This window comes from Etheostoma spectabile, chromosome 9 (assembly GCF_008692095.1).
Source record: "Etheostoma spectabile isolate EspeVRDwgs_2016 chromosome 9, UIUC_Espe_1.0, whole genome shotgun sequence".
In the NCBI taxonomy this organism is placed as follows: Eukaryota; Metazoa; Chordata; class Actinopteri; order Perciformes; family Percidae; genus Etheostoma; species Etheostoma spectabile.
The window spans coordinates 13572701-13597161 of record NC_045741.1 but is presented as its reverse complement, the minus strand read 5'-3'; the positions used below and the strand labels follow the sequence as shown (position 1 = coordinate 13597161).

At 40.2% G+C, this 24461-nt stretch overlaps 1 protein-coding gene across 1 annotated transcript in view; it reads left to right on the top strand.

Moving 5' to 3' along the window:
• Positions 1-24461, top strand: part of anos1b (anosmin 1b) — a 43898-nt gene that overhangs the window by 12880 nt on the left and 6557 nt on the right. Inside the window, exons 3-8 of the mRNA XM_032524924.1 lie at positions 15383-15445; positions 16081-16288; positions 16803-16987; positions 18300-18429; positions 21327-21420; positions 22016-22259. Coding sequence (XP_032380815.1) covers positions 15383-15445; positions 16081-16288; positions 16803-16987; positions 18300-18429; positions 21327-21420; positions 22016-22259 — 924 coding nt within the window. The remainder of the gene's footprint in view (positions 1-15382; positions 15446-16080; positions 16289-16802; positions 16988-18299; positions 18430-21326; positions 21421-22015; positions 22260-24461) is intronic.

The following is a 24461-nucleotide window of genomic DNA, read 5'->3' as shown; positions in this document are numbered from 1 at the left end:
GGAATCTTTACACCCACCACACAACTCCTGTAATAGCAAAGCTGGTGTTTTTAGTTAAAATAACGACCTCCTCTATATCCCCATTATCCATCTACCCTGGACAAAAAATTATCCACTGTTTATTCACTTAACACTGCCTGCCAGGAGGCTTTACTGTGTGTGTGTGTGTGTGTGTGTGTGTGTGTGTGTGTGTGTGTGTGTGTGCTAATTCATTGTTTGATTCAAGAGGAGTTTCCATGCCGTGTATTTTTAGCTGCCAGTCTGTCCACTCTGCAGCAGTTCCTGCTTGTTACAGCTTTCTGGACATTACTGTGGGTGATTTAGACTGCTGGTCCCAAATCAAACACTCAGACAGTTTGTGAATAGAAAGAAATGGGGTCTCCCATATTTTGATGCAATTCATCATGTTTTAATTCAGACATGCTAAAAGATGAAAACAGGAAAATATCTCCAGTATTGGAAAAAACCCCAGATAGGATAGAAAAATAAACGTTTTGATCACTAAATAAAGTATGTGAGATCAGAAACTATTTTATGGACTGATTAATGATGTTGTGTAACCCACAGCCCAAAACCTGTTTGCAAAATATCTGTCCACCATGACCTTGTACTTCCTGACCTTAACTTACTCAGTATTAATGACGATTTTGTCTGGTTTCTTATTGATGTGTTTTCTGAACTCTCCGTTCAGGTTCACACACAACAACTTCATCACAGCTGAGATTAAGTCTGAGTTGTATTTCACGTCTTGCAACACTTCCAAGCTTTGCTATAAATGCACAGTTGGACAAAGTAAAAGCAAGAAACAGGAGAGCAAGAGCTTTTTCTTCTTCTGTACAGCGGGTAGATCAGTTGTGTGTATGTTTAGGTCAGCTGGGGTTAATGTCAACAACAGACAAGAGCATGCCCCCCTCCAAAACTCCCACCAGCAGACTGTTGCAGTGGATACCGCACCGAACAAAACATACCTCAACCTTCGGGTATTCCTAACCCCCCTCACCACTTCAGACGTGCACAGCTCTTGTGACCTTCCCCAAGCTTATCTATATCCTTCCTTCTCACCCTTCCTTTGTTTCTATTCCTAATGTTTAGAGTTCAACAAACACACAGAGAAGGAGAACAGAACATATTTTCTAGTTTAATACCACATCTAAACTTTATTACCTTGGCTTTGTGACTTGCTGTTGTGCATGTGTGAATACCAGTGTGGCAACCAACGTCCAACAACAGTCTCTGAAAGTGGCCAGTGGGGGCTGACTCTGTGTAAACTACAATTTTCCTTTTAGACAAGCTGATACTGCAAAGACATACACAGTGTCTCTTCTAGCTTGTTTGAATTGCAGAGTCATTAATTCTTACCGTTTTACAGTCTGTTGACAGTGGACACAGCCCAATTTGTAAAAGTCACCAGTGTAGGCCAACAAAAATAAATTAGAACAGAAAGGAAACTATCCAGTCCTCAGGCATAATTGCCAAGATTAATCAAAATAATGAATTATGAAGCAGAGGAAGTCCAACACTGTTTAATATTCCCAAGGTGTGTATATTTGTTAACAGGATATATGGGAGATATTTAAGGCTTGCTATTTGTTTTTATTGATTATGTACCTTGGGAGCATTACATATTGAGCACAGTCCACTTTATTATTGTTTCATTATGCTAACATAAATATAACAGAAACATAATACATACATAATATTCCCAGCTTTCCATTCTACTCTATTCTATTCATTTTTCATTTGTTCTAGGAACATTTTCGAGTGCTAATTAGCAAATGTTAGCGTAGCATGGTGAACATTGTAAACATTAAACCTGCTTAACATCGACATGTTAACATCGTCATTGTGAGCATGTTAGCATAATGACGTCGGCATTTAGCTTGTAGCACCAATGTGCCTTAGCAAAGCCTCACGTTCAGTCTCTAGCATGGTTGTATGATGTATGATAAAGTACTTTGTTTTGATAGTTACTTTTAGAAATTTAAACAGAAGCCAAAGCTCTCAAATAATAAATGTTATCTAATCACAAGCTTTTTTTTAAAATATTATTTTTTGAGCTTTTCTGCCTTTATTTGATAGGACAGCTAGGTGAGAGAGGGGGGGGGGAGAGAGGGGGGAGACATGCAGGAAACCATCACAGGTCAGATTCATTCGGATTATTCCAGCATTCTTTGCACTATAGTCCCTTATAATTAAAATAATTAAAGCTATCATAATTATAATTTACTCCTGCAGACATTGCACTCTTTATTGCACTATTGTCTCAGCTTGTCTATATTGTTTCTGTTTATAGTGTGTATATATTGTTTGTTTTGTTGTTTGCTTTGTATGAGTAAGCACATTGTGAGGAATACGATCCAAAGAAAAATTCCTCGTATGTGTCCTCATACCTGGCAAATAAAGCTGATTCTGGCTCTGATTCTCATTCAAACCCTGGACCTCTGCGTCAAGGCTTAAACTTCTCAGTATACAGTATGTGCACCTGCTGTACCCACCGATCCAACCCAGCCATGACTGTCAGAATTTTGATTCAAATTTAACTATAATCTGAGTAAAGAATAGATAAATCTGACCAGATATTCAATGCCAGTTTTCAGTACTTCATGTTTTCTTTGTTCATAAGTGCTAAGTACACCATTGTTAAGGTGCAATACTATCCCGCAATTTCCACCAACTGTGGAACGGCTACGGATCCACTCCGGAACAACGACGGAGTCAACAGGTTTCAATGTGTGTATTTTCACTGACTTTGGAAGGAATGCGTTCCGACACCGTCCTAGATCCAGTGATCCGCTGCACTCCGGAGCAGATACCCAGAGCTTCTATTTTTGCCGAAGGACGGAGATCCCTGCATGAATTCAGCACAGGGCAGATTGTGCAGGACAGGAAGTCGAACACAGAAACAAAATAAGACATCTGGTCAGAGGTTTTGTGGTTCTGTTTATAGAAACTACATCCTGTTATATTGCGCAATCATACGTGAATTCGCAAAATCTCGTGGGTCCTCGTGACTTCAGCTGTCAATCATGGCTGCAGCCAACAATTTCGGACCTGGTGGGTATTGAAGGACAGCGTAGAACGAAGCCAACACAAAGTGGAGCTGATCCGCAGCCATTCTGCAGTTGGTGGAAATTGCGGGTCAGCCCTTGTCTGGACCATTTTCTCTGCAGAGAGAAAAAGAGACGTAGAGAGTCAGAGGGGAGGAAGTAGTGAGTCCACTGGTCCTTAGCTGGAGGAAAACACTCCTCTGCACAGATTGATTTTCAGACGTTTTCTCCAGTGAGCTACATTTTTCTTATCTTTATAAAGCCAATTTTAGGGTTATTAATAAAGAAAATTTAACAAAATGGGACTTTGTCTGAACCTACATTCCACTGCAGATCTCATAAAGCCTTTTGGCAGTGTAACATACTGAAAACATTTGTCAGAGATTATAACAGAATAATTTGGGGACTGTTTTTACTTTTTGTTTAATTCCTTTTTGGTTCCTTAGCCAGACTTGGAGCCGTGTTGAATGAGGTTGTTCTCACTGTGGTTTAACACGTGTAACACATAGTCACACACCCACACGCACAAAGTGGTTCACTGGGAAGCTAAAGGATGAATTTAATTTCCCATGTAATCTGTTTCACTAAGGAGGCTGAAAGCTTGCAATGAATATTTTTTTCACACTGGAAATGGCACAAAACAATTACAAATAGCATAATTTTTTAGCAGTTTCATGGCATGTTCTTAAATAATGTTTCTCTACCAGGAGCATTTGTTCAAAAACAAAACTTTATAGGGGACTGTAAAGTGCATCCGTAGGACATGTAGGGTGCAAATACTTTGCAATGATATATTATTAGTAGGCCCACTATATTAAATCAATGATTGCATTTCATTGTCATTTATACATGAATAATGTAACAAAAAAGGATAAAAATTGTCTAATTTTATACGTCTAGTGAATGCCTTAATGTGCTAGGATAGGAGAAAGAGAAAAAAGTAAAGGTAAGCATTGTCTCATTGAATGTTGTGCTTTATCTGTTCCGTACAATGCCCAGGATTTCTCTATTGAAGACAGAAACACACACCAGGCAGATGTTGCCCCAACTCATATGGTTTGTGGCACATCATCAGTAGACTCTCATTCGTGGAAACACACATGGGAGTTCACTAAAAATTAACTACAGCCTTCACTCAACCCCTTCATCTGTCCATCTCCTTCTTTTATCTCTTTCTTTCTCTTTCTCTCTCACACACATGCAAAGTAGACGTAGTAATGTGTACCAGGTGTGTGAGGCAGCAGGATGTCCACTAACAAACAGGTCTGATGCAGAGCTATCAAGTCACTGTTTCTCTTTCTCTTATCATAATCTCTCTTATTCATTCCTCATTACTTGCTCTTAAGAAGTTCACATTACTTGTAATACCAGTTGGAATAGTTATGGCTGTATGATTGCTGTATTAGCTTAGCTTTGGTGGATTTCAGATCATACTGTAAGTCAGAACTCTAATAGTAGGGACTACGTACAAAGGTAGACATGCACCTCTCAAAAAATTTAACTACACGTCACGTCGAAGCACATCCCTCAGCGTGGCGTGGTACCGTTGGATTTCCCCCTTCTCATTTCCTGGTTCTCCTTCTCTATAAACAACATGAAGTCAAGGAGAGGGTTAATTTTTCCTGCTACATATTTCCCACCGTGGTCAGAAAGCAGAGGGGAGACACTTTGTTTCTCTCACTGTGCCTCTAGAGTTGGCACTTGCTCTGAAGCTAATCAACATCACTCTCTCACTCGTTCTACCACACACTCCCCAGGCACACACACATGCCGGCCCTGCTGATCTCTTAAAGAGTTCGATGGACACACCAACACACTAGTATAAACTTCAGGCCACTTACGTAGGCTACAGCGAAAGCTCTGCGTAGAGCCTCCACAGAACCATACATCACGCTTTACATCATGCATGCGTGTGTAGTCCCTCCATCGTCTTTCCTGGATTCTTTAAAGGGTTTCCTCCCAGTCACACATGCTTGGTGTATTTCCAAAGGTAGATGTCCAGGTGGTGTCTCTAGCGTGATGCTGCATCTATTTACCTTGGAAGTCAAAAGCGTGTCACACCCAAGTTGATTGTGTTCCAGTACAACAAGTCAGAATGTGTGCTCTAGCCAGGTTAGCCATTGTTAGCAATACCGGTTGATGAACAACGCATTAAACCATATTTTAAGCATTCAAACACCGTAGCAACATATCAACAGATAGACGCTGAACCGTACAGTGTGTGTGACTGGTCTAATGACACACAAATAAAACAGAAGTGTTATTAAACTATATATTAATACAGCTTACACTACCGTTGATGCACAAAGTTGCCATGTTGGATTTTTTTTGCTCTGGGGTACTGTGGGGTTCTTCGACTTTTCAAGACAGAAAATGTACAAAACAGAACGCACCATGAGGCCAGAGAAGCTGTAAGATAACTTCCTTCAGCTGCTTGTTTCCACAATGTCATTTTTTCTGTCTCAACTCAGAGTTAATGTATGTAGGTGAGGGTTGGAATGTATACCGGCGGGTAAATTGAGAGGCTTAGGTTCATCTTCACCACAACAATCCAGTGCAACACCTAACACTAACACCTATTCTATCATACCCTCACTTATGAACAAGATCCCAACATATTTGAACTGCTTTAGTTAGGGCAGACGTTTGTTCCATTGTCCACTGTTTTACCACACACTTGAAGGTGCTGAGTCTTGCATCAGTTGCTTTTCATTCAAATCAAGTGTTGGATTAAAATGAAAACGGCAATCACAATGTTATAATCAAAAGAGGTTTCAGGAAATAGTAGAAGAGGAATATGTTGGACAGGGTTTCAACAGTCAGGCAGCCCTCCCTGTATGCCAGCTGGAAGCTCCCGTCTCACTCTCCTCCTTAGATTTAAAGAACAACTCAACTCAGTACAACAGCTGCAAACAACAGCTTGCTAGCCTGTATACGCTTGCATATCAATCTTAATTTTGTGTCTTTCTTCTCCTTTTCCCACAGTTATTTCCATTCCCTCTGCTGTTCAGACTTGTCTAGTAGTTTATTAAGATGTCTGGTTGAGATATGTTACATTTACTTGGCTATAAGTTAAATTCTGTCAAAATATTGTTAGAAATACAAGCTCATGCTCGCAGGGCATTTGAAAGAATACATGAGATTTTCAAATCTGAACCTGATATTTTGGCCTTTTAGAAAGTAACTGCTGCCTGCCATGAACACATCAATTTCTTAATTGTCCATACTTCCTTCCTTTCTCCGTCCAAACAGAGCCGTCAGTCTAGCAATCTTATTTTAGACAGAAAGAAAGCACAGAGAGAAAATGATTAGTGGAAACACAGGGAGAGAAAGCTCTGGCAGGATTTCGTCTGAGGTTATTGTGGGCACATGTGGTTTGAGAGGTGAGGAAGTTAACCACCAAACTATTTCAAAGCATTTGTCTTTTTGACTGTCCTCCCAATCTTTATTTCTCCAGCCTTTCCTCTCCTCCCGCAAGCTACTGATTTAAATTAGCTCTGGTTGTTGTACATGTTTTTCCAAAGGCCTGGCAAAAGTATAACATGCTTTTCAAAGGGATTTGTGGAATTTGTTCCACAAATCCTTTGAAAAGTTTTAACTCATGTACACAACTCCACAAAGCCTGAAGTGTGCATATTCATGTGTGTATACTTATGTGCGTGTTTGCAAATTCAAAATATAAAAGTGTGTTCTGGCCCTTGGTAATGTTCTGTAGAATCTTATTTAGCATATAAATGTGGTTACTACTGAATGTAGCACTGTGACATCAATAAATCAACACAATAAATCAACAATTGGGAATTAATTGTGCTGCAATAGTTTGACTATCATGGACTAACTTAAGCCTGATGATGTGAAATAAGGAAGGCATAAATGAAAAAAAGCTAAATTTAGATTTGTATTCACACAGAGTTATTAAACCTGCACTGTACTTCTCTCACTATACCTTTACCCTGAAGTCAGTATGTGACATCACTGGGCCTGCATCCACTACTGAACTGCATGTGACAATGTGGACCACTGGGTCAGATTTTGCAGGAAATCTGCTGGATTGCTTTGCAGGAGAAAACACGATGAGGATGCTGTGTTTACTTCAAACAGAGCTTTCGGGTTCTCAAAATAGCTGCTGATGGAATAAGAGAATATTTTGCGCAAGAAGAAATATGCTTTTTTAAGGCAACGAAATGTATCTAAAATTTGATCTTGATTTCAAGAGATTCTTGGTCATACCAGTTCCCTGGGATTGTGGCATGCAGTCATAGCTAACACTTTTTCTTGTCATTCACACTGATACAACAATGTTTAAAGATCCTGCGAAGGCTTGGTATTGTACCATAATACTTTCTTGGTACAGACTGAAATGTGTCTGTATCTAAACCTTTAATATTTTTGTCAAAAACATGTTTATATTAGTCAATTTAAGGGATTGAAAACATATTGCAAAAAGTCTTGATGTTGACAATGTTGCTGATTTTGACACTAAAACTAATAGAGTAGTCAAAGAAGTTAAACATACCTAATCCCAAATACTACACATATTTACTTTGTGAGAAAAAATATAAAAAAGACTCTGAATAACTGAACACATAAATGAACATAAATAGTTTTTCACATTGCACACAATGAACTGGTGATGGTGTATGGAGAATGAGCACATCTGGTCTGTGGCTGTCTTTGTCTCTCTCTTTCTTTCCCTTTCCACTGGACCTGTTTCACAATTTGTCTTTCATCTCTTCTGTCCTTTTCAACTGACACTCACTTCTCCCCCCCACCCCCATCCACTCTGAAACAATATCTCTCCTCCCCTCTCTTTCCCATTTCCTCTCCTCCCTCTCGCTGAGTGTGGCTGTCATCCCTCTATCGTGGCAGGTGAGGCCATAAAACAGCAGGAGAGGCCAAAGCAGGGCCGAGAGACTAGGTGTGTGTGTGTGTGTGTGTGTGTGTGTGTGTGTGTGTGATTAATTATGATACAGATATCTGAGGAGCTCACTATTCAAACTGTGCACACATACGGACACAAACGCAGTCATTAATCTAGGCTCTGTTGTTACAATGTGTTGGTGTGTTAAACAGTAACACCCCTGACCTCTGACCTCTGCTGTGTCTACTGCTCTCTCTCACACACACATAACTCATCATGTCGCCTTCAAGGCCAAAAGTGTCCGTTTGTCTCTCAGCTCCACTTACACAAATACGGTGCATGTACTTTTCAGTGATTTACAACATCCAAGTGATATTTGAGAGTGTAAGGTGTGTACCACGTACATACCTCAAGTGTTTTCATCTTAAATCCATTTTCCTCAACCCTCCCTTTCTCCCTTCTCTGTCTTGCCTTTCTCTCCCTACTGGGAGTAAAATAATACATACCCACATTCATTACTTTATAAATACAAGTAAATACACTCTGTTGCATGTAAACCTTTTTGCATACAGCAAATTAATTATTAGATTATAGGGCTATAACTGGCAAGATATATACTGTATAAAGTATCAAACATTAAAGTAATTTATGCAGAATGGCCCCTGTCAGTGTTAAATTAATATATTATTGGATTGTTATTGTTGTTGCACAGACAGACAAAAGTCAGAGCTCCAGCGGGTGGAGAGCTCTGCGTCTGGCAGCAACGGTTTCTTGCTGGGCCGCCGGTCCCCAGATCAGCATGGTCACCTGGAGAGTCCGATACAGTCTGACTCTGCAAACGCTGGTAGCTGAAAATCAGACAATTTGGTGCTTGTGATATTCCTCTGGAACTGGCTTAAAACCTCTTAAGGGGCACCTAATCTTTCTCAATGCAGTAAAAACTTTAGGTCACTTAACGTAACCCCAGTTCTTTGATAACAGAGTGAGGTGTTTCACAATGAGAATCGCCGCGGCGTGACCAACTATGGAAGTCAAGTCAAGTCAAGTCAAGTTTATTTCATCCATAAAAATGGAAATTACAGTGCTCACACTCGCCATCTTACCCATAAAAACCAGAAAATGTAAATACAATACCACAAATACACTACAATATTAGACATAAATACAATGGAAAAAAAATAAAAAAAATAAAAAAAATAAAAAATAAATAAATAAATAAAAACTTATACAAATGTACGTTTAAAGTGCTTGTTGTGCTGTCTAATAGCCCGAGGGATAAAAGAAAGAGCGTACCGCTTAGTTCGTGTCACAGGCGGTCTTAGCCTACCACTACGCTCTATGACCCTGCCGGTCAGATTACCATGAAGAGGGTGACCCGGGTCCCTCGTTTTTCTGAGTCTTTTACTAGATGATCTTCAATACCTGATCCACTGTATTTACTCTCCCACCATTTTCCAGCCCTTTAGTCACTCTATCAATCCTGGCCTTCTCAGTACCCCAGCATTTCCCCCCCACCCCACCACACAGTAACTCCAAACACTACATATGACTGACATAAAAAACATTTTAACCACATCCGTATTCACTTTAAAAGACTGCAACTTCCTCATACAGTAGACCCGTGGACTTAATTTTTTCATCAATGAGTCAACATGATCAGACCATGTTAGCCTGTCGTTAAAAACAACGCCCAAATACTTGTATGTGTTCACTCTTTCTATTTCTACACCTTTGATTTCCACTGCCTCAGCTGTGATCTTATTTCTCCTGTAATCTATAACTAATTCTTTAGTTTTCTTAACATTGAGTTCCAGGAAATGCATATCACAGTAATCAACAAAGGCTTTTATCTCATTTTGATAGCACCTATAGTCATCATTTTCAATTAACCCAATGAGCGCTGTGTCGTCAGCAAATTTAACAACCTGACAGCTGGCCTGCTGTGGACGGTAGTCTGCCGTGTAAATAGTGAAAAGAAAAGGTGATAAAACAGTTCCCTGAGGTGACCCTGTGTTTGACATAATATTGTCTGACTTAACTTTTGAGTTTAACTTAACAAATTGAGACCTATTTTCTAAAAAATTTAAAATGAGCAAGCTAAAAACACCTGGAACCTTCATCATCAAAAGCTTATTTACGAGGATGTGTGGTTGTATCGTATTGAACGCTGAGCTAAAATCATAGTATAGAATCTCACACACCGTCCCCTGCTCCAGGTGAGATAGCACTGTCCAATTTACAGACAATAGCATCTCTGCCCCTCTTCCTTTCTGATAAGCAAATTGGCAGGGTCGAGATACTGCTCCACATGAGGCTTCAGACTATTCAACAGGATTTTCTCACATACCTTATAGCTATGGAGGTTAAAGCCACTGGTCTTAGATCATTCATACCCACAATAGATTTGTTTTTAGGTACTGGTATAATGCAAGATTGTTTCCATAAATCAGGCAAAACTTTATGAGAGAAACAGTAATTAAAAATACTTGAAAAAATGCTTGCCAACTGAAAAGCACAGCCTTTTAATACTTTTGGAGACAGTCCATCTGGGCCTGCTGCTTTGGTAGCTTTTAGCCCCATAAACATACCATATACCTCCTGATTGGTTGTTTGTAGGCTCCAATCACACTACGTCTGTCCATGACAGACAGGTCGAACTGTGCTAGGACCACGCCCCCTCTTATAATCCCAGTTGACAAGCTCATTACAAATCATTCCATATAGGTTTCTTTTCATGATCTCCCCCACCCTAGCGAGGGTGAGACGACAGGACCTGACGTTAATCCTGATAGCGCCGCAGTGGTCATCCAATCATTGGGTAGGAGAGATAATACAGTGCGTTGAGTCACACGTTTGACCATGGGTGGGCTAAAACATCCACACCCAGCGGTGCAGAAGAACACTGCACACTGCATGTTTTTCTGCAATGTGAAGAGATCTACGGCTGCCTGACCGTATCTCTGCCAGATCTGTTCTACCACCTGTGGGTGGAGAGTCCAATCTCCGTACAGATGATTCCCTCACATTTCCGGCTCATTTCCATCAAACTGGCAGGCACTGCCGGCAGAAGCTGTTTTGCGGGCGGCCGGGCTGGAAGAAGTCTCCTGCCGTCGTACAGGTCTCTCTCTGCTGGCCATTGTATCCCCAATTTGGCATCCGCCCCTTTACAAACCTCGTACAAGTTGCTGTCCACTGGGGGAGCTGTGTTGGATGTACTAGAAGGCCTTGACTGTTGAACGGGGAATGTGGAGTCCTCCTCCTTGTCGTCCTCCTCATCCTCCTTCTTGACCTTCCTGTCCCCCATTCCATCCATGTCGAGGAGATCAGAGATGGTATTGTCCTCTGCGTCCTCACAGTCTGGTTCCACTTTGAGGAGGTACTCGAAAAGTCGTTAGCGTGTCGGCAAGATTAACACACAGGGTTTTGCCCAAGCTAACGTTAACCGTGTACCAAAAGAGTTAGCCCATCGTAACACGTTAGTTCCCGCCAGGTACCCGGTCCGACTAACAAACAAATGCTAACCAAACCCGGGTAGGCTCGCCGTAACGTGTTAGCCAAAGAGTAAAAGAGTTACACAGCTAAGCAGATGCGAACACTGCTTTCAAACTGTGTAACCACAAGGTAAAAACAAAGTACTTACTCAGCAAATCCAGACTGGGACAGGAACGGCACTGGCTGTTCCTGTTTAGCAGATAACCAACCAAGCTAGCCTAGAAGCGCTGAGGGAGCTTAGTATAGTTTCTTTAAGGGAAGAAAGCGAGAATGATTTGTAAGGAGGTGGACAACTGTGATTATATAAGGGGGCGTGGCCCTAGCACAGTTTGACCAGTCTGTCACGGACAGATGTGGTGTCATTGGATTTTCCATAGGTGGTCATGCCAATGCGATTGCTATAGTGAAACACCAAACAAAGTTAACTGAATAAATAAATACTGGTAATAACTTCATAATAGCCGTCTTCTCTCCGGGGAAAAAGATGATTCTTCTGTGTGTTAATTAGCGGATCGCAAACCAAGTTTAAGGCTCATACCGCCACATACTGTACATTACTGTATTGGAGTGTGTAGACAAATCAATGGCATTACTTAATCTGCACGGAGGAGTAAGATCTGTTGTGTTTGTGTGTGTGAGAGTGTGTGTGTATGAGAGAGAGAGAGAGAGAGAGAGAGAGAAAGAGTACATACGGCAGTATGTGCCGGTCAACACTGATTGTGTGGCAGACCGCCACAATTATGGCAATGTATGGGAAACACTTGTATTGGTGTTTACAAGAGTTAGTATTCATTATTATCTCAAATATATGGTATAGATTTGTTGTGGGATGGGTGTTGTGGGATGGGATTTAGTTTAGCTCGTTCTAGGTTTGGGGGCATTTTGCCATTGTTCGTAGAGGAGAGACAATGACAGGAAAAGGACTCAAATCTGTAACATTGTGATTACAAAGTCAGCTATCTAAACCTTTATTTCACAGGGATGCCCCACAAGCTAGGTAAAACCCCCAAAATAAACTTCAGTGTGGATGTATGTTTTAGCCCTGAATTAGAGGAGGATAGGTCAGGGAGAGCAGAGGAAGAAGGAGAGGAGGGGTGTTGAAGTAGGGGCAAGTAAGGAGGTAGAGAAAGGCAGTGCAGGGATGAAAGGTCAAGGAGGAGAAAAAGAGGAGTGACAATGTGAAGACAGGAGATAAAAAGAAGAGAGGATAATAGAAAACGGACAGAAGGGGGAAGAAGTAGAAGGGAAGGGTCTGAAAAATTCAACGTCTAACTGATCAAAGTGGCAGGACGAAAGCACAGGACGAAGGGAGAGGACAAAGTGGGCTCGGTTTGAATGCGGGATGGAGTTGTGTTGTGAAAAAAGACAATAGGTGTGTTTGTGTGTGTGTGTGTGTGTGTGTGTGTGTGTGTGTGTATGCGTGTGTGAGAGAAAGGAAAATTGGGGAGATGCTGACAACCTGAGTAGCATGTGTTTGAGTGAAGAGACCCACGAGAGCTCCTTGAAGAAATGCATTGTACTTAACGGTCTGATTACAATAATATGGGTGTGTCATGTATTATCTCTCTCTTTCTCTCTTGTATTGTCTCCTAATACCCAGACTCCTTGAGGAATGCGTAACTAACTTACAAAGGAGAAAAATGAAAATAACTTAAAGTCTCAAAAATGTATCTTTAGTGGACAAAAAGGTTGTAATTTGCTTCTTCATGGGGAACAAAGGTTGAGGTCCTCCTGGATGTATGCCAGTTTTAATTAATACTGTCCTTGCATTTGGTAAGGGTGTTCCAAACTAAGTGTACCAAAATATTCATGTTGATCTGGCAGAAATGGCCAGTCTAACATGCATGGAGTGGCTGTTTTACCATCTTCTTAATATGATATTATATTATTATATTATTCTTAAGTATATGATGCCTAAATACCTGCAATGGTTGTTCCCTATGAAATACCATTTAATGTATTTTATTTACTCCCCAGTGCAAATTCCCAAAGCCAGTACTGACAGCTTATAATGTGTTTTGTCCGACAAGCAGTCCAAAACCCAAAAAGATTCAGTTTACTCTCGTAAAACACTAAGGAAACCAGAAAATACTATCATTTGAGAAGCTCAGGCATTACAGTCTTTTGCATTTATCTTCTGCATTGCTCAAAAGGATCAGCAATCCTCCCACTATCAAAATAGTTTGTGATACATTTTCTGTTGATTGACTAATCCATTAATTGACTAATCGCTGCATGTGTTACACTTTTAGTTTTTACTAATGGATATAGTAATATTTTAGCACTAGTATTTCACTAATCAAAATATATTGTACACTAAACTGTTATGTGAATTCTACAATATTATCAGAACATTTGTAACTCACAATTTAAAGAATGCAAATATATGTGTTTAACTGGCTGTTACAGTCTGCAGCGTAATGCATGTTCCTGAATAATCTAAATCTGATTGAATGTGCTTGAGAATGAGGCAGTAAGTTGTGTAATAGCAAACAGACAATATTTTTGTTATGAAATAATTATAGCACCTACAAAGGTAAAGTTTTAAAATCCTGGAAAAGCCATATAAAACAATTTTCTTTTAAATATATGCACTATTTTTTCAGTGTTTGGAACATAGTGGACATGCTTATAGATTTCTATAGATTTCTGTATGCATATCTTGTCACTATTGGAATCAACTGTAACCTACATAAATCTAGCTGACTGCAGCCCTGTGGAGAAACAAACGTTGTACTGCCACATTTCAAACCTACAGAGCAAGAGTGTTTAAAACTCTATAGGGAGAATTTGGGGTGGAGTATCACTTTAAGCTAACCCAAACCTTTTCTTCCATGACTTGAATGAAATGAGCCAACTGTAGAACATTAAACTGCTATCATGCTTCACGCCGAGACTCAATTTTTTTGTCCCACATGCTATGAAACCAGCACATGTGGCTGTTTGTTGATGCTGTATGAACCCCATTGACAAGTAGCTATAACGTATTTGTCTTTCATTTTATAAATGAAAAATGGACATTGTCTTCAATGCAGTGCACACATATGATGATAACCTTTAAAGTACTCATAATCATCAGTCTGCATATAAGCCTTAAATAGCTGGGGTTTGAGAAAATACTTTTTCATCCAACAGTAGCCCATTTATTTGTGCAAAAGAAGTTTTTATGGCTTCGTGTTGATTCTGTTTGTTCCCGTGGAATCAGTACGATGGAATAAATTGGAGAAATGATTGAAGCCAGGCACACTGGGGAGCTGAGGGAGGGAGACGGACAGAGGGAGTGATAGAGGAGGAGGAGGTTCGGGGTGAAACCGCAGTTTTTATATGTTGTCTGGTTTTAATTTGGTAAGAGCCATCATTCACAAGTTCACTGAGGTGGCAAACCAGATGAATGTGTGCACGTGTGCATTAAGAGTGTATGTTTTCTCTGTGTTCCATATCTGCTTAAACCCTAAGACAAATGCAAATGCTTAAACCCTCTAACACTTTGTCATTTTTCCTTGTTCCAACACATTTTCTTTCTTGTATTTCTTCAAAAGCTCATTTAAAGGAACAGTGAGATATTTTCGGAAATACACTTATTTTCACTTTCTGGCATGGAGTTTGATCACTACCACTCACGTAAGTATGCTTAGCACAGAGATTGAAAGCAAGGGGAAAAGCTAGCCTGACAATGTCCAAAAGCAACAAAATCTGAATACCAGCATCTCTAAAGGTAACTAATAACCAACCGCGACGCTGGCATTGTTTTTAAGTCTGTGTGTCTTAATCATTGCAAAATGTGGTCCTGGAGACATCTACTGTAGCGGAAACTACCACAGAGGTAGTTTTTGAGGACTTTGCTGTCTGTCTGTCTTTTGCCACCACGATAGCGTCACAACTGTGCAAGATGCAGTCATGAAGCTTTACATGTGTAAGGTTTGAAGATTCTGTACTTACTTTATTGTGCCTAAAGCGTCATATTGTGTTTGTTTATGTGTAGTGCCTACAGCCATGCAAAGAACTGTGGGAAACGAGGAAGGTCCTTTCTCCAAAGTCTTGTGAGGTAAGATGGAAAGAGAGTGCATAATGTCATGAATGAGCATTCATGTGTGTGTTTATGCAAGCTTATGTGTGTTATGAATAACATGTTTGTGAGCTTTTAAATATATACATTTGGGAGTGTGCAGTGGTTGGGTGTATATTGTGCATGTGTGTGTGTGTGTGTGTGTGTGTGTGTGTGTGTGTGTGTGTGTTGTGTGTGGCCCTGAAGATTATTTGTAAAGCCAGTCGCTGTGGTCTTCATATTAGTTTTCATCACAATAGTTGAAGCATGTTACTGGCTGGATGGCTGGTTGGAAACACAAGGCAATTCAGAGCTATTAGCTAAAGCTGCGCTTCTTGGGCGTGCGTGCACACCACCCACCCACCCACACACACACACACACACACACAACAACTCCCACACACACACACACACACACACACACACACACACACACACACACACACTCTCACGCATTCCCTTTTAGACCTGATCTCAAGGGCTGGCTTCAAAGAATCAATAGGAGTTTACCATAGGTAACACTTTGACCTGTGCTGAGTGTTTTTCGGCCCTCATATGTGTGTTCATACATTACGCATTGTTTCCGCTGTGTGGCAACTGTAAAAATAACCATTTCACCCTGTTCTTTCTCTCAGAAGCAGACCGAGTGTGTGACGAGCAAGGAGTTTCTGACCTCTCTGAGGTTGTCTCGTCAGGGGGACTGCCCTCCGCCTCATAGAGCCACCGGATTCGCTGCAGCCTGCGTGGAGGGCTGCTCAACAGACCAGCATTGTCCCTCCCCCAGGAAATGCTGCTCTAATGGCTGTGGACACACTTGCCAAGCCCCATCCAATCTATATAAAGGTAAAGGCGAGTTGGGACCTGTCTTGTGGGTTGTATTATGACAGGCTGCTGTCACTGCTGTCACTGCTGTTCAGAACATGCTTATAGTTGTTTCTATGGCGTTTAAATGTAGTTGTTGTGAATTTCTTTGGTGTCTGCCAAATAAATGAAATGCAATTTAATGTAATAACCATCCTCAAATACTGCCTGCTTGACTGCATCTGAAGACTCAGACAGGCCCGCCGTGGTTAAAAGCAACAGCTCAAGGCTGTGTGGAGTACGAACTGCCTCAGACGCTGGGAGGCTTGTTCCCAGTGTCACTTTGTTGATTGTCAAGTCATTTTTATATATATATACCAAATTACAATCTGTACATATACATACAATAGAAACTGTATTGTACATACAATACCCTTCAACCCTTAGACCATCAATCTCACAATCACTTTGTGTTATTTCATGTTTTGTTTTTTTAAATAACTTTCAAATAACATTGCATTCCTGTTTTGACCTTTTAAATAATCATTTGCTCCAGGTGTTCCTTTGAAGCCTCGCAGAGAGATGAGCTTCGTGGAGAATTCAGACGGCCATGTGAAGGTGCTGTGGGTGTCAAAGTTCAATGTCAGCGTGGAGCCAGTCGTTTACATGCTCCAGTCTCGCTGGAACATTGGGATTCATCCCAGTGAAGACCATGCCTCTCCATGGACTACTGTTGCCATGGTAACTACAGTAACCATATCATCTTTCATCCTGGGTCCCTGGGAAGGTTTATATATTGAAAATATAAAGAAATTCAGTTTTTGAATCATCTTTTTACATTTAAAGAGATACAGAATCCCCCCCCCCACATTATTGGGGAATATTATCTGTAGAGATGTTGATGAGGGGGAGCTGTTAGCTAGAAAAAACAGCCTTGTAACAAGATGGCCCACAGCTGATTCTCTCATGAGTCATTGCAGATTCCCTGTGCCTTTAACAGTGGAGCAGCGCCTCAAAGTTTGTAACATATCTTTAACTCATAACTCTCAATTTTCCTCGAATGATGAAACTTCTCAGCTATGGAGATGGATGTTAGACTCTGTTTCCACCTCATCAGTCTGCCTCCTTGCTGTCTAAACCTCTCCACCCCAGCCAGTCTCCCATTCTGCCAGGGTAAACCGTATGTCTGTGTGTGCGAATGAGTGTGTGTGTGTGTGTGTGTGTCTGTCTGTCTGTCTGTCTGTCTGTGAGTGTGTGTGTGTGTGTGTGTGTATGTGTGTGTGTGTGTGTATGTGTATGTGTGTGCACTGTACGTCTATCTGTGTGTGTGCCTGTGTGAGGTTAGGTAAATAAGCAGAGCTTAAAAAGGAACCACAGGCAGCCACAGCCGTTCCACCGGCTGACTCTGAATGACTGAACGGTCATTATAGACTTAAATAGATGGCAGCTCGTGTCTGTGTGTGTGTGTGGGGGGGGGGGGATGAGTAGATTTTAAGCAGTTGATTGCATTTGCACTGTCAGGGAGATAAAACATGTAAATCTTTAGCAATTTGAACCATAATTTGGGCAAATCGTTTAATTTTACTATAATCAGATGGAATTCCAATCCAGCTGTGTTCATCGGACTTTCCACCTCATTAACTTGTGAACCCTATACATCTAAAAGTACACAGGGCTCTGTCATGTTTTTTAGAAAAAGAAGACATGAATAGTATGCATTTGTGAAAGATGATGGAATATGTTTGCCCAAGATAGAACACCAGGCTGAAAAACAGTGTTTTGCTGCCCTCTCTGGTTGAACATTTCAATTCTATTTCACGTGTGACGCCACCTAGCATCACTGATGGTGGGGTTGTCACAGTGTCCAGGAGGACACCTGTACATCGCTGTAGTAAGGAGAAAAGTTGAACCACTGGAGGTCAGCAAAAACAAGATTTTCAGGGGATGATAAGACTCTTTATTTCTGTCGGGAATCATGTTTAATTGTATTTGTTTTGAACAAAAGTCTTTCTCTGTCATGCACCTGTTGTATGTAATGTGTTTGTATTTTCAGACCCTTTCTGAAGTTGTGGTTCTGTTAGATTTGAGACCTCAGCGCTGGTACCAGTTCAGAGTAGCAGCCATCAACAGCCATGGCAGCAGAGGCTTTACCACACCCAGCAAACACTACATCTCCAGTAAAGGTAACAGAAACACAGTTTAAACACATGCTTTCATTTTCTTTCGAGAGCTGTTACCAGAGTCCCACAGAGAGTGATGATTTCTCCTGTGTGTTTCTGTAACTTACTCTTGAATTTTGATGTTCTGTCGTGAGACACTGAGCAAAACATATATTCTCCTGTTCCATTTGTGTCATTTTATGAGAGATATTACACCTCTCTGAAGAAAACTCAGAAACTCTGGAACATTTCCAGTCCTCTTCTTTCCTGTTCTTACGCTCTCTTTCACTCAGAGTTGATGGATAAGGTACACACAGCAGGAACACTGTCAGGCAGTCCATAAAACACAGACAGGAAACAGAAAATACACAATTGCACATGCCCTTATTCACACATACATATACATGCTCATTCAGTTGGTTTAGTGCCAAATCCCTGTTGTGACAGGGTAGGAGTAAGAGTAAGACAGTTACACACACACACACACACACACACACACACACACACACACGGTAGGAGGTCGTAGCTCTAATGTTTTGCAGACTTAGGTCATAACGATGCTGCGCCAGGTTTGGCTTGCGATATGAATCCCCTGCCAGGATTGGCTAGAGCATGTTTGCTAGAGCATGTGAATAATGACTTCAGGTTGGACTGAGCTTTGGAAAAAGGTTCTTTATCAGTTGAGCACTTATGGGCGATTATAAAGAGGTGTCTGAGATAGCATTTTCCACTGCCTTCAACAAAACACCAAATAGTTGAATTCATCATGTATTAATGTTTAGATGATATACAACCTGTGCCACAGTATACTGAAACTTCTCTGGCTGTCCTGGTGGCCTACCAACGTTTATATATATATAACAATTATAACAAAGAAATAGTTAATAGGATATTTGGGAAAAGCTCTTATAACCTTTTTTGCAGAGAGGTACACAAAAAGATTCTAATGTCTGTCCTTTACATATAAACCTGGAATTATACTTCTCTGGGCTGCATATGTAAGCCAACATCTGTTTTTTTTTACTTCTACCGATTGAGGATTAGGGGTATATCCTAAGTGTCAATAAATCAATCAATCAAAATACTTGATTGCTCCCCAGGGGGAAATTAGGTTTGTTACATATGAATACATTCTCATGTAGAAATATAAATATAGAATATAAAATATGTAAATAAACAAATCTTATTAAAAAAATAATTAATAATATAAAAGATTTAATAATAATTGACGGGTAGGTCTGCACTATGCGCCATTGAGAGTTGTGAGATGTGCATGTTGGGGACCTAAGGTTACTCATAAAACTCAGCGTAGGTTCACAAATATGTATAAGTGTATTTAAAAGTGTTTCTCTGCAGAATAATAAATCCAGGTTAAGGCAATAGCCAGCAACCAGTGAAAAATATAATTTGTGCTTTTACGGTGGATTATGTGGGTTATTCCTTTGCTGGGAGCAGTAACTTCCTGAATTCTCTGCTGGTTGAAATGAGAGTGGTATTGATCTACCCATCTAACTCTCTGCAAGAAAGCAAGTGTGTTCATATCCCAAAGTAATCAATTATTCCTCTAATATAGTGTGTGTGTTTGTGTGTGTGTGTGTGTGTGTGTGTGTGTGTGTGTGTGTGTGTGTGTGTGTGTGTGTGTGTATATGTATGTGTGTGTATTTGCATATTTTGAATGCCAGGGTTAAAGGTTAAAGACACACTTCTAAATAACATTGGAGTCTTGTGTTTCCAGTTCATTAGTCTGATTAGTCAGGGGCTGAAGGTCGGGGGTCACAAATCAGGAAGCTGAGAGATGTCAGGGTGGTTGGAGTTCCTTTACTGTGACCTTATTCTAACCAGGGAGAGAATCTGAATTTGAAAATCCCCTTTCCTGCTCATTTAGATATTAGGGTTGCACAGTGCCTGCCAATAGTAATTACTAGGGAATGTCTGGTTCAGAGTACTCATCTTGGTGTCTTCATGTTCTGAAACAATGGACGCACAGAGTGAAAAAGGCCTCCAAGAAGAAACGTGTGTCTTGGATATGATCTGGAAATTACTGCTGGCACTGAGACATACCCTTCTTATTCCAAAGAAAAGACACATGCATACACAAACAGTCCGAATATGCTGCCCTAACTTTGATCTATGCATCTGGGTCAGCAAGGCTGGGGTCTGTGGGAGGCCCGCTATGGGGGATGTAGTTCTAATCAGATATATTTTGTAGTTTTAATCAAATACAGGATTGGGGTTTGAGTTTCTAATGAGATACAGAGCTAGTGTTGAAAGAGCAGCAACCACAGGATTTAATCTTGGATGCAAACAGTGGCTAGTGGTGGTCGCCTTTGGTCTGTGTTGTGGTAGCTACTGTCAGGCTTCTCCAGTATTGCTCACCTTTGATGCTGTAAATCTAATTGGCTTTGTAACTTGAATGATACCAAGAGGAAATTAGCTTCCCCCCCAGACATTGAGTTATTACAATATAGTCGAGCTGGTTTAACGGTCTTTGCCTTGTTGGAATCATGATCTTAACCCCAATTTGTCTTCACTAAATCTCAATATAGATGTAATGCTTTATTGACCCTGGAGCAGTAGATGAGAAGAGATAAGAGTATGAAGGTATACTATTTGTCATTACAAACAGTTGGGACAAACATGTCCAGGGTGTCATTATCACAGGGGATGTCCTATCCTCTTTAACAGTTTAATTTTGATTCATTGACTTCAATCTCTCTGAACAATGCCTTCTGACTGTATACCTGCCAAATCCCCGTGAAAAGAGTTAATAAAATGTCATCTCAGTCACCTTCAATTATTACGCTCACAGCTATAAGCTTAACAAGCAGCAGCTAAGAAAAGTACCTACACCTATTATTTTGATGATCATTTCTGCCATTACTCTCTTGACAGCATTTTTCTCTGAACATCTCTCTCTGCAGACCCCTCAACTCCAGAGCCTCCAATGAATGTCAGAGTGAGCAACCACACTCTAGACGAGATAGGTTCACAACCAGGGACCCATCTTACAGAAAGGTATCTCAATAGATGAAATATTATTAGATAGATAAATAATAAATATTATTAGATAGATAAATGTCTATTTTCCTTGCTAGGTTAGTTGCTATGCACCCTTTCGAAGCTGCAAGCTGCAGTTGTAAGTCATAAAATGTATTTAAGTGGATTGTCAGTTTCTGTCTGATGGCGTAGCTGCATGCAAATTACAGTCCATCCTTGACCTTAGTCCAATCATAAATTGCAGCACATTTTCTATTTGTGTGTTTTAATGGTAAATAAAGTCATATGAAGTTTAAATCATTTCACGGATCAGCAACAGTATTGCAATCAAACATTTATTAACAGAGGTCAGGTCTCAAATTGTAACGTGATGATAACATGTCTGACAGCACATACGTAGAATTAATTAAATATATGAAACCTAACACTGAAAGCAGATGACAAACAAGTATTGCAACTATTTATCTACCACGCCAATGGAACATGTTCATAAACAATTACTTCTTATCTAAACTCTAAACTTATAAGGAAGTATCTTTCTTTTACTTTATTACCACAAATGTGTTTACATCCATGCTGCGATGTTGTTTGACTTGTTGCTTTTTCCCCTCAGGTTGGGAGGAAGTGGGGTCACAGTTGCAGTCTTACTAAGCTGGGAGCCCCCCAGAGAGGGAGACCTGCCAGTCCACAACTACAGAGTCACCTGGATGCCTCGACATACACACACAGCGCACAAACACATGCACACACTGCATGCACACACACATACAGTGCACAATAACATGCACACACGTCCTACACACTCACGCACACCAGAACAAGGTAAAAAGGAGAGCAACAGCAGAGTGACTCAGGGGGTAAGGGAACTTTTTTTTTTTTTTTCTTAATTACACTTAATAAAATAATACAATGATTTAACTGTTATTTATTTTATTATTTTCCCTATTCTGTGCAATCTATGCCCATCTGAAACACACACGTATGAACACATGAGACACAAGCCCTTAAAAATAATAAATGAAAAGTGCACATGCACATCTATAGCTGCACCTGAGAGATTTTACTGGCTCTGTAAACCCATGCACCACACACTTGCACACACGCACATATGCATGTATGCACACATACACTGAGAACAGCTAAGGCTGTAAAATCACTACAAACAGAACAGGTTTGAACAGCTACTGTATGCAGGTGGTGCAAACTATTTAACTCATTTAATATGATCATAGCAACCTGTATGTTGTATATGTTTAAAGTTCAGCACAAGTAAACAGGAAACAACCCCATAAGAACGGATGGTACTCACATTCAACATTTCTTTATATTCATTCTTAATGTCATTAAAAGATTATCTCAAATTAAAGAATGTCCTGCTGAGCCTGTAAACGTCCAACAAATGAAAGTTAGATGGAGACATAGTGGAACTGCTAAAAATTAGGTGAGGAAATAAATGCTCTTATTATTCTGCATTTTTTTGTTGAATTTGCATACTTAAAACTTGAAACTTAAAGTTGATTTAACTTTTTAAGGTTTTCTCATGACATATATACCAATATAAGGTTTACGTGTGCATTTACTTTAGATCTGGTTTTGACGTGTTTACACTGAAATCCCTGTTTGGCATGTTTTTCCTTTACTTTTGTGCATATGTTCCTTGTGAATCTGAAAATGCAATATTGTCCTGAGACAGACATACCATTACCTTCATGGGACATAACTTTGTTAGAGTGCGATGACAACACACAGGTCTGGCTTTACAGCGGTGAAATAACATGACTAAGAAGACATGATAGATCGACTGACAACAGAGAAAACTGGCTTTCGTGCATTTAGATAACACGTTTAACTCAAGTCAAAGCATCTGGAAATGTACTGACAACATGCCAGTCATTACAGCACACGGACTTTAGTGAGTGAGTGAGTGCTCAGTTATCAGAGAAGTAAAGCATAAGATCTGTGCAAAGGAAGACTTTTATGATTGTTATTTAGATGAATATTTTACAGATCATCATTACAAGCATTAAACCATGAGAATGATGGGAAGGTCTTTTACAGAGGAATAAAGTGAGTCATTGCTGTTTCCTTGTTGTTCAATTTAAAGAGTAACTTCGGTAACCGGTTTCTTACTGTTTTTTTTAAATTATATTTAATGCAGCAATAACAGTCAAGAGGGTGGATTTGACTATTTTGATTATAGGCGTGACGGTGATGTAATATGTTCACGATGCAACCTCGTCCAGTCAGCAACGCCAAAATACCCATAATCACAGTAAACAACACCAATATTACAGCTTTGACACAACAATTATGATTGCCTGTGCAGTAACATTTTCTCTTCAAATTAGTAAAAAGTTCTCTTTGCACAGGATCCTTCAGCTATAGACCCACTTAAATGTTCAACTCTAATGTGAGCACTCACTTCAAGAGAAGAATTAAAAACATCAAAGTTTGAGTGTTTTAGTGCAAGCGCTTCATATGGACCCTTCTATCCTAAGTAGTGATGGCGATCCCAGACTGAGCCTTGTGGAGCCATTTATCTCTAGTCTGGTCCTCTGTTCTGCTCGGCTGGGAGGCCTGGAATTTAAATGAGGCCCCCTAACTAGTGTTTCCTACTTGCAGCTGCATCTAGACACACACACAAAGACAGCAGCATCCCAACAGGTAGGTCAGGAACAGAATAACATTTCTATGCTGTGTAAAATAGTTTTCATATTACGAGATCCTTGATATTTCATTGCTCTCCGTTAGCACATGATCATACATTCCCTAGATAGATGTAAAACATATATCCTGTCAGTCAGGAATTTATGCAGGACTGGAGCAATTTAGCATTAAACCTGAAGTAAAAGGGGAAGTTGGAGAAAATATTCAAACACGAAAAACTTCTGTTGAATCAGTGCTTTTAAATATAGTTACATCAGCCTCTTACATATAATGTTCACTGACATTATGCACCAAAATAGAAATCCAGGTTTCTCTTGTATTCTCTGTTTCACAAACGCACACTCTCTCACACACACACACACACACACACACACACACACACACACACACAC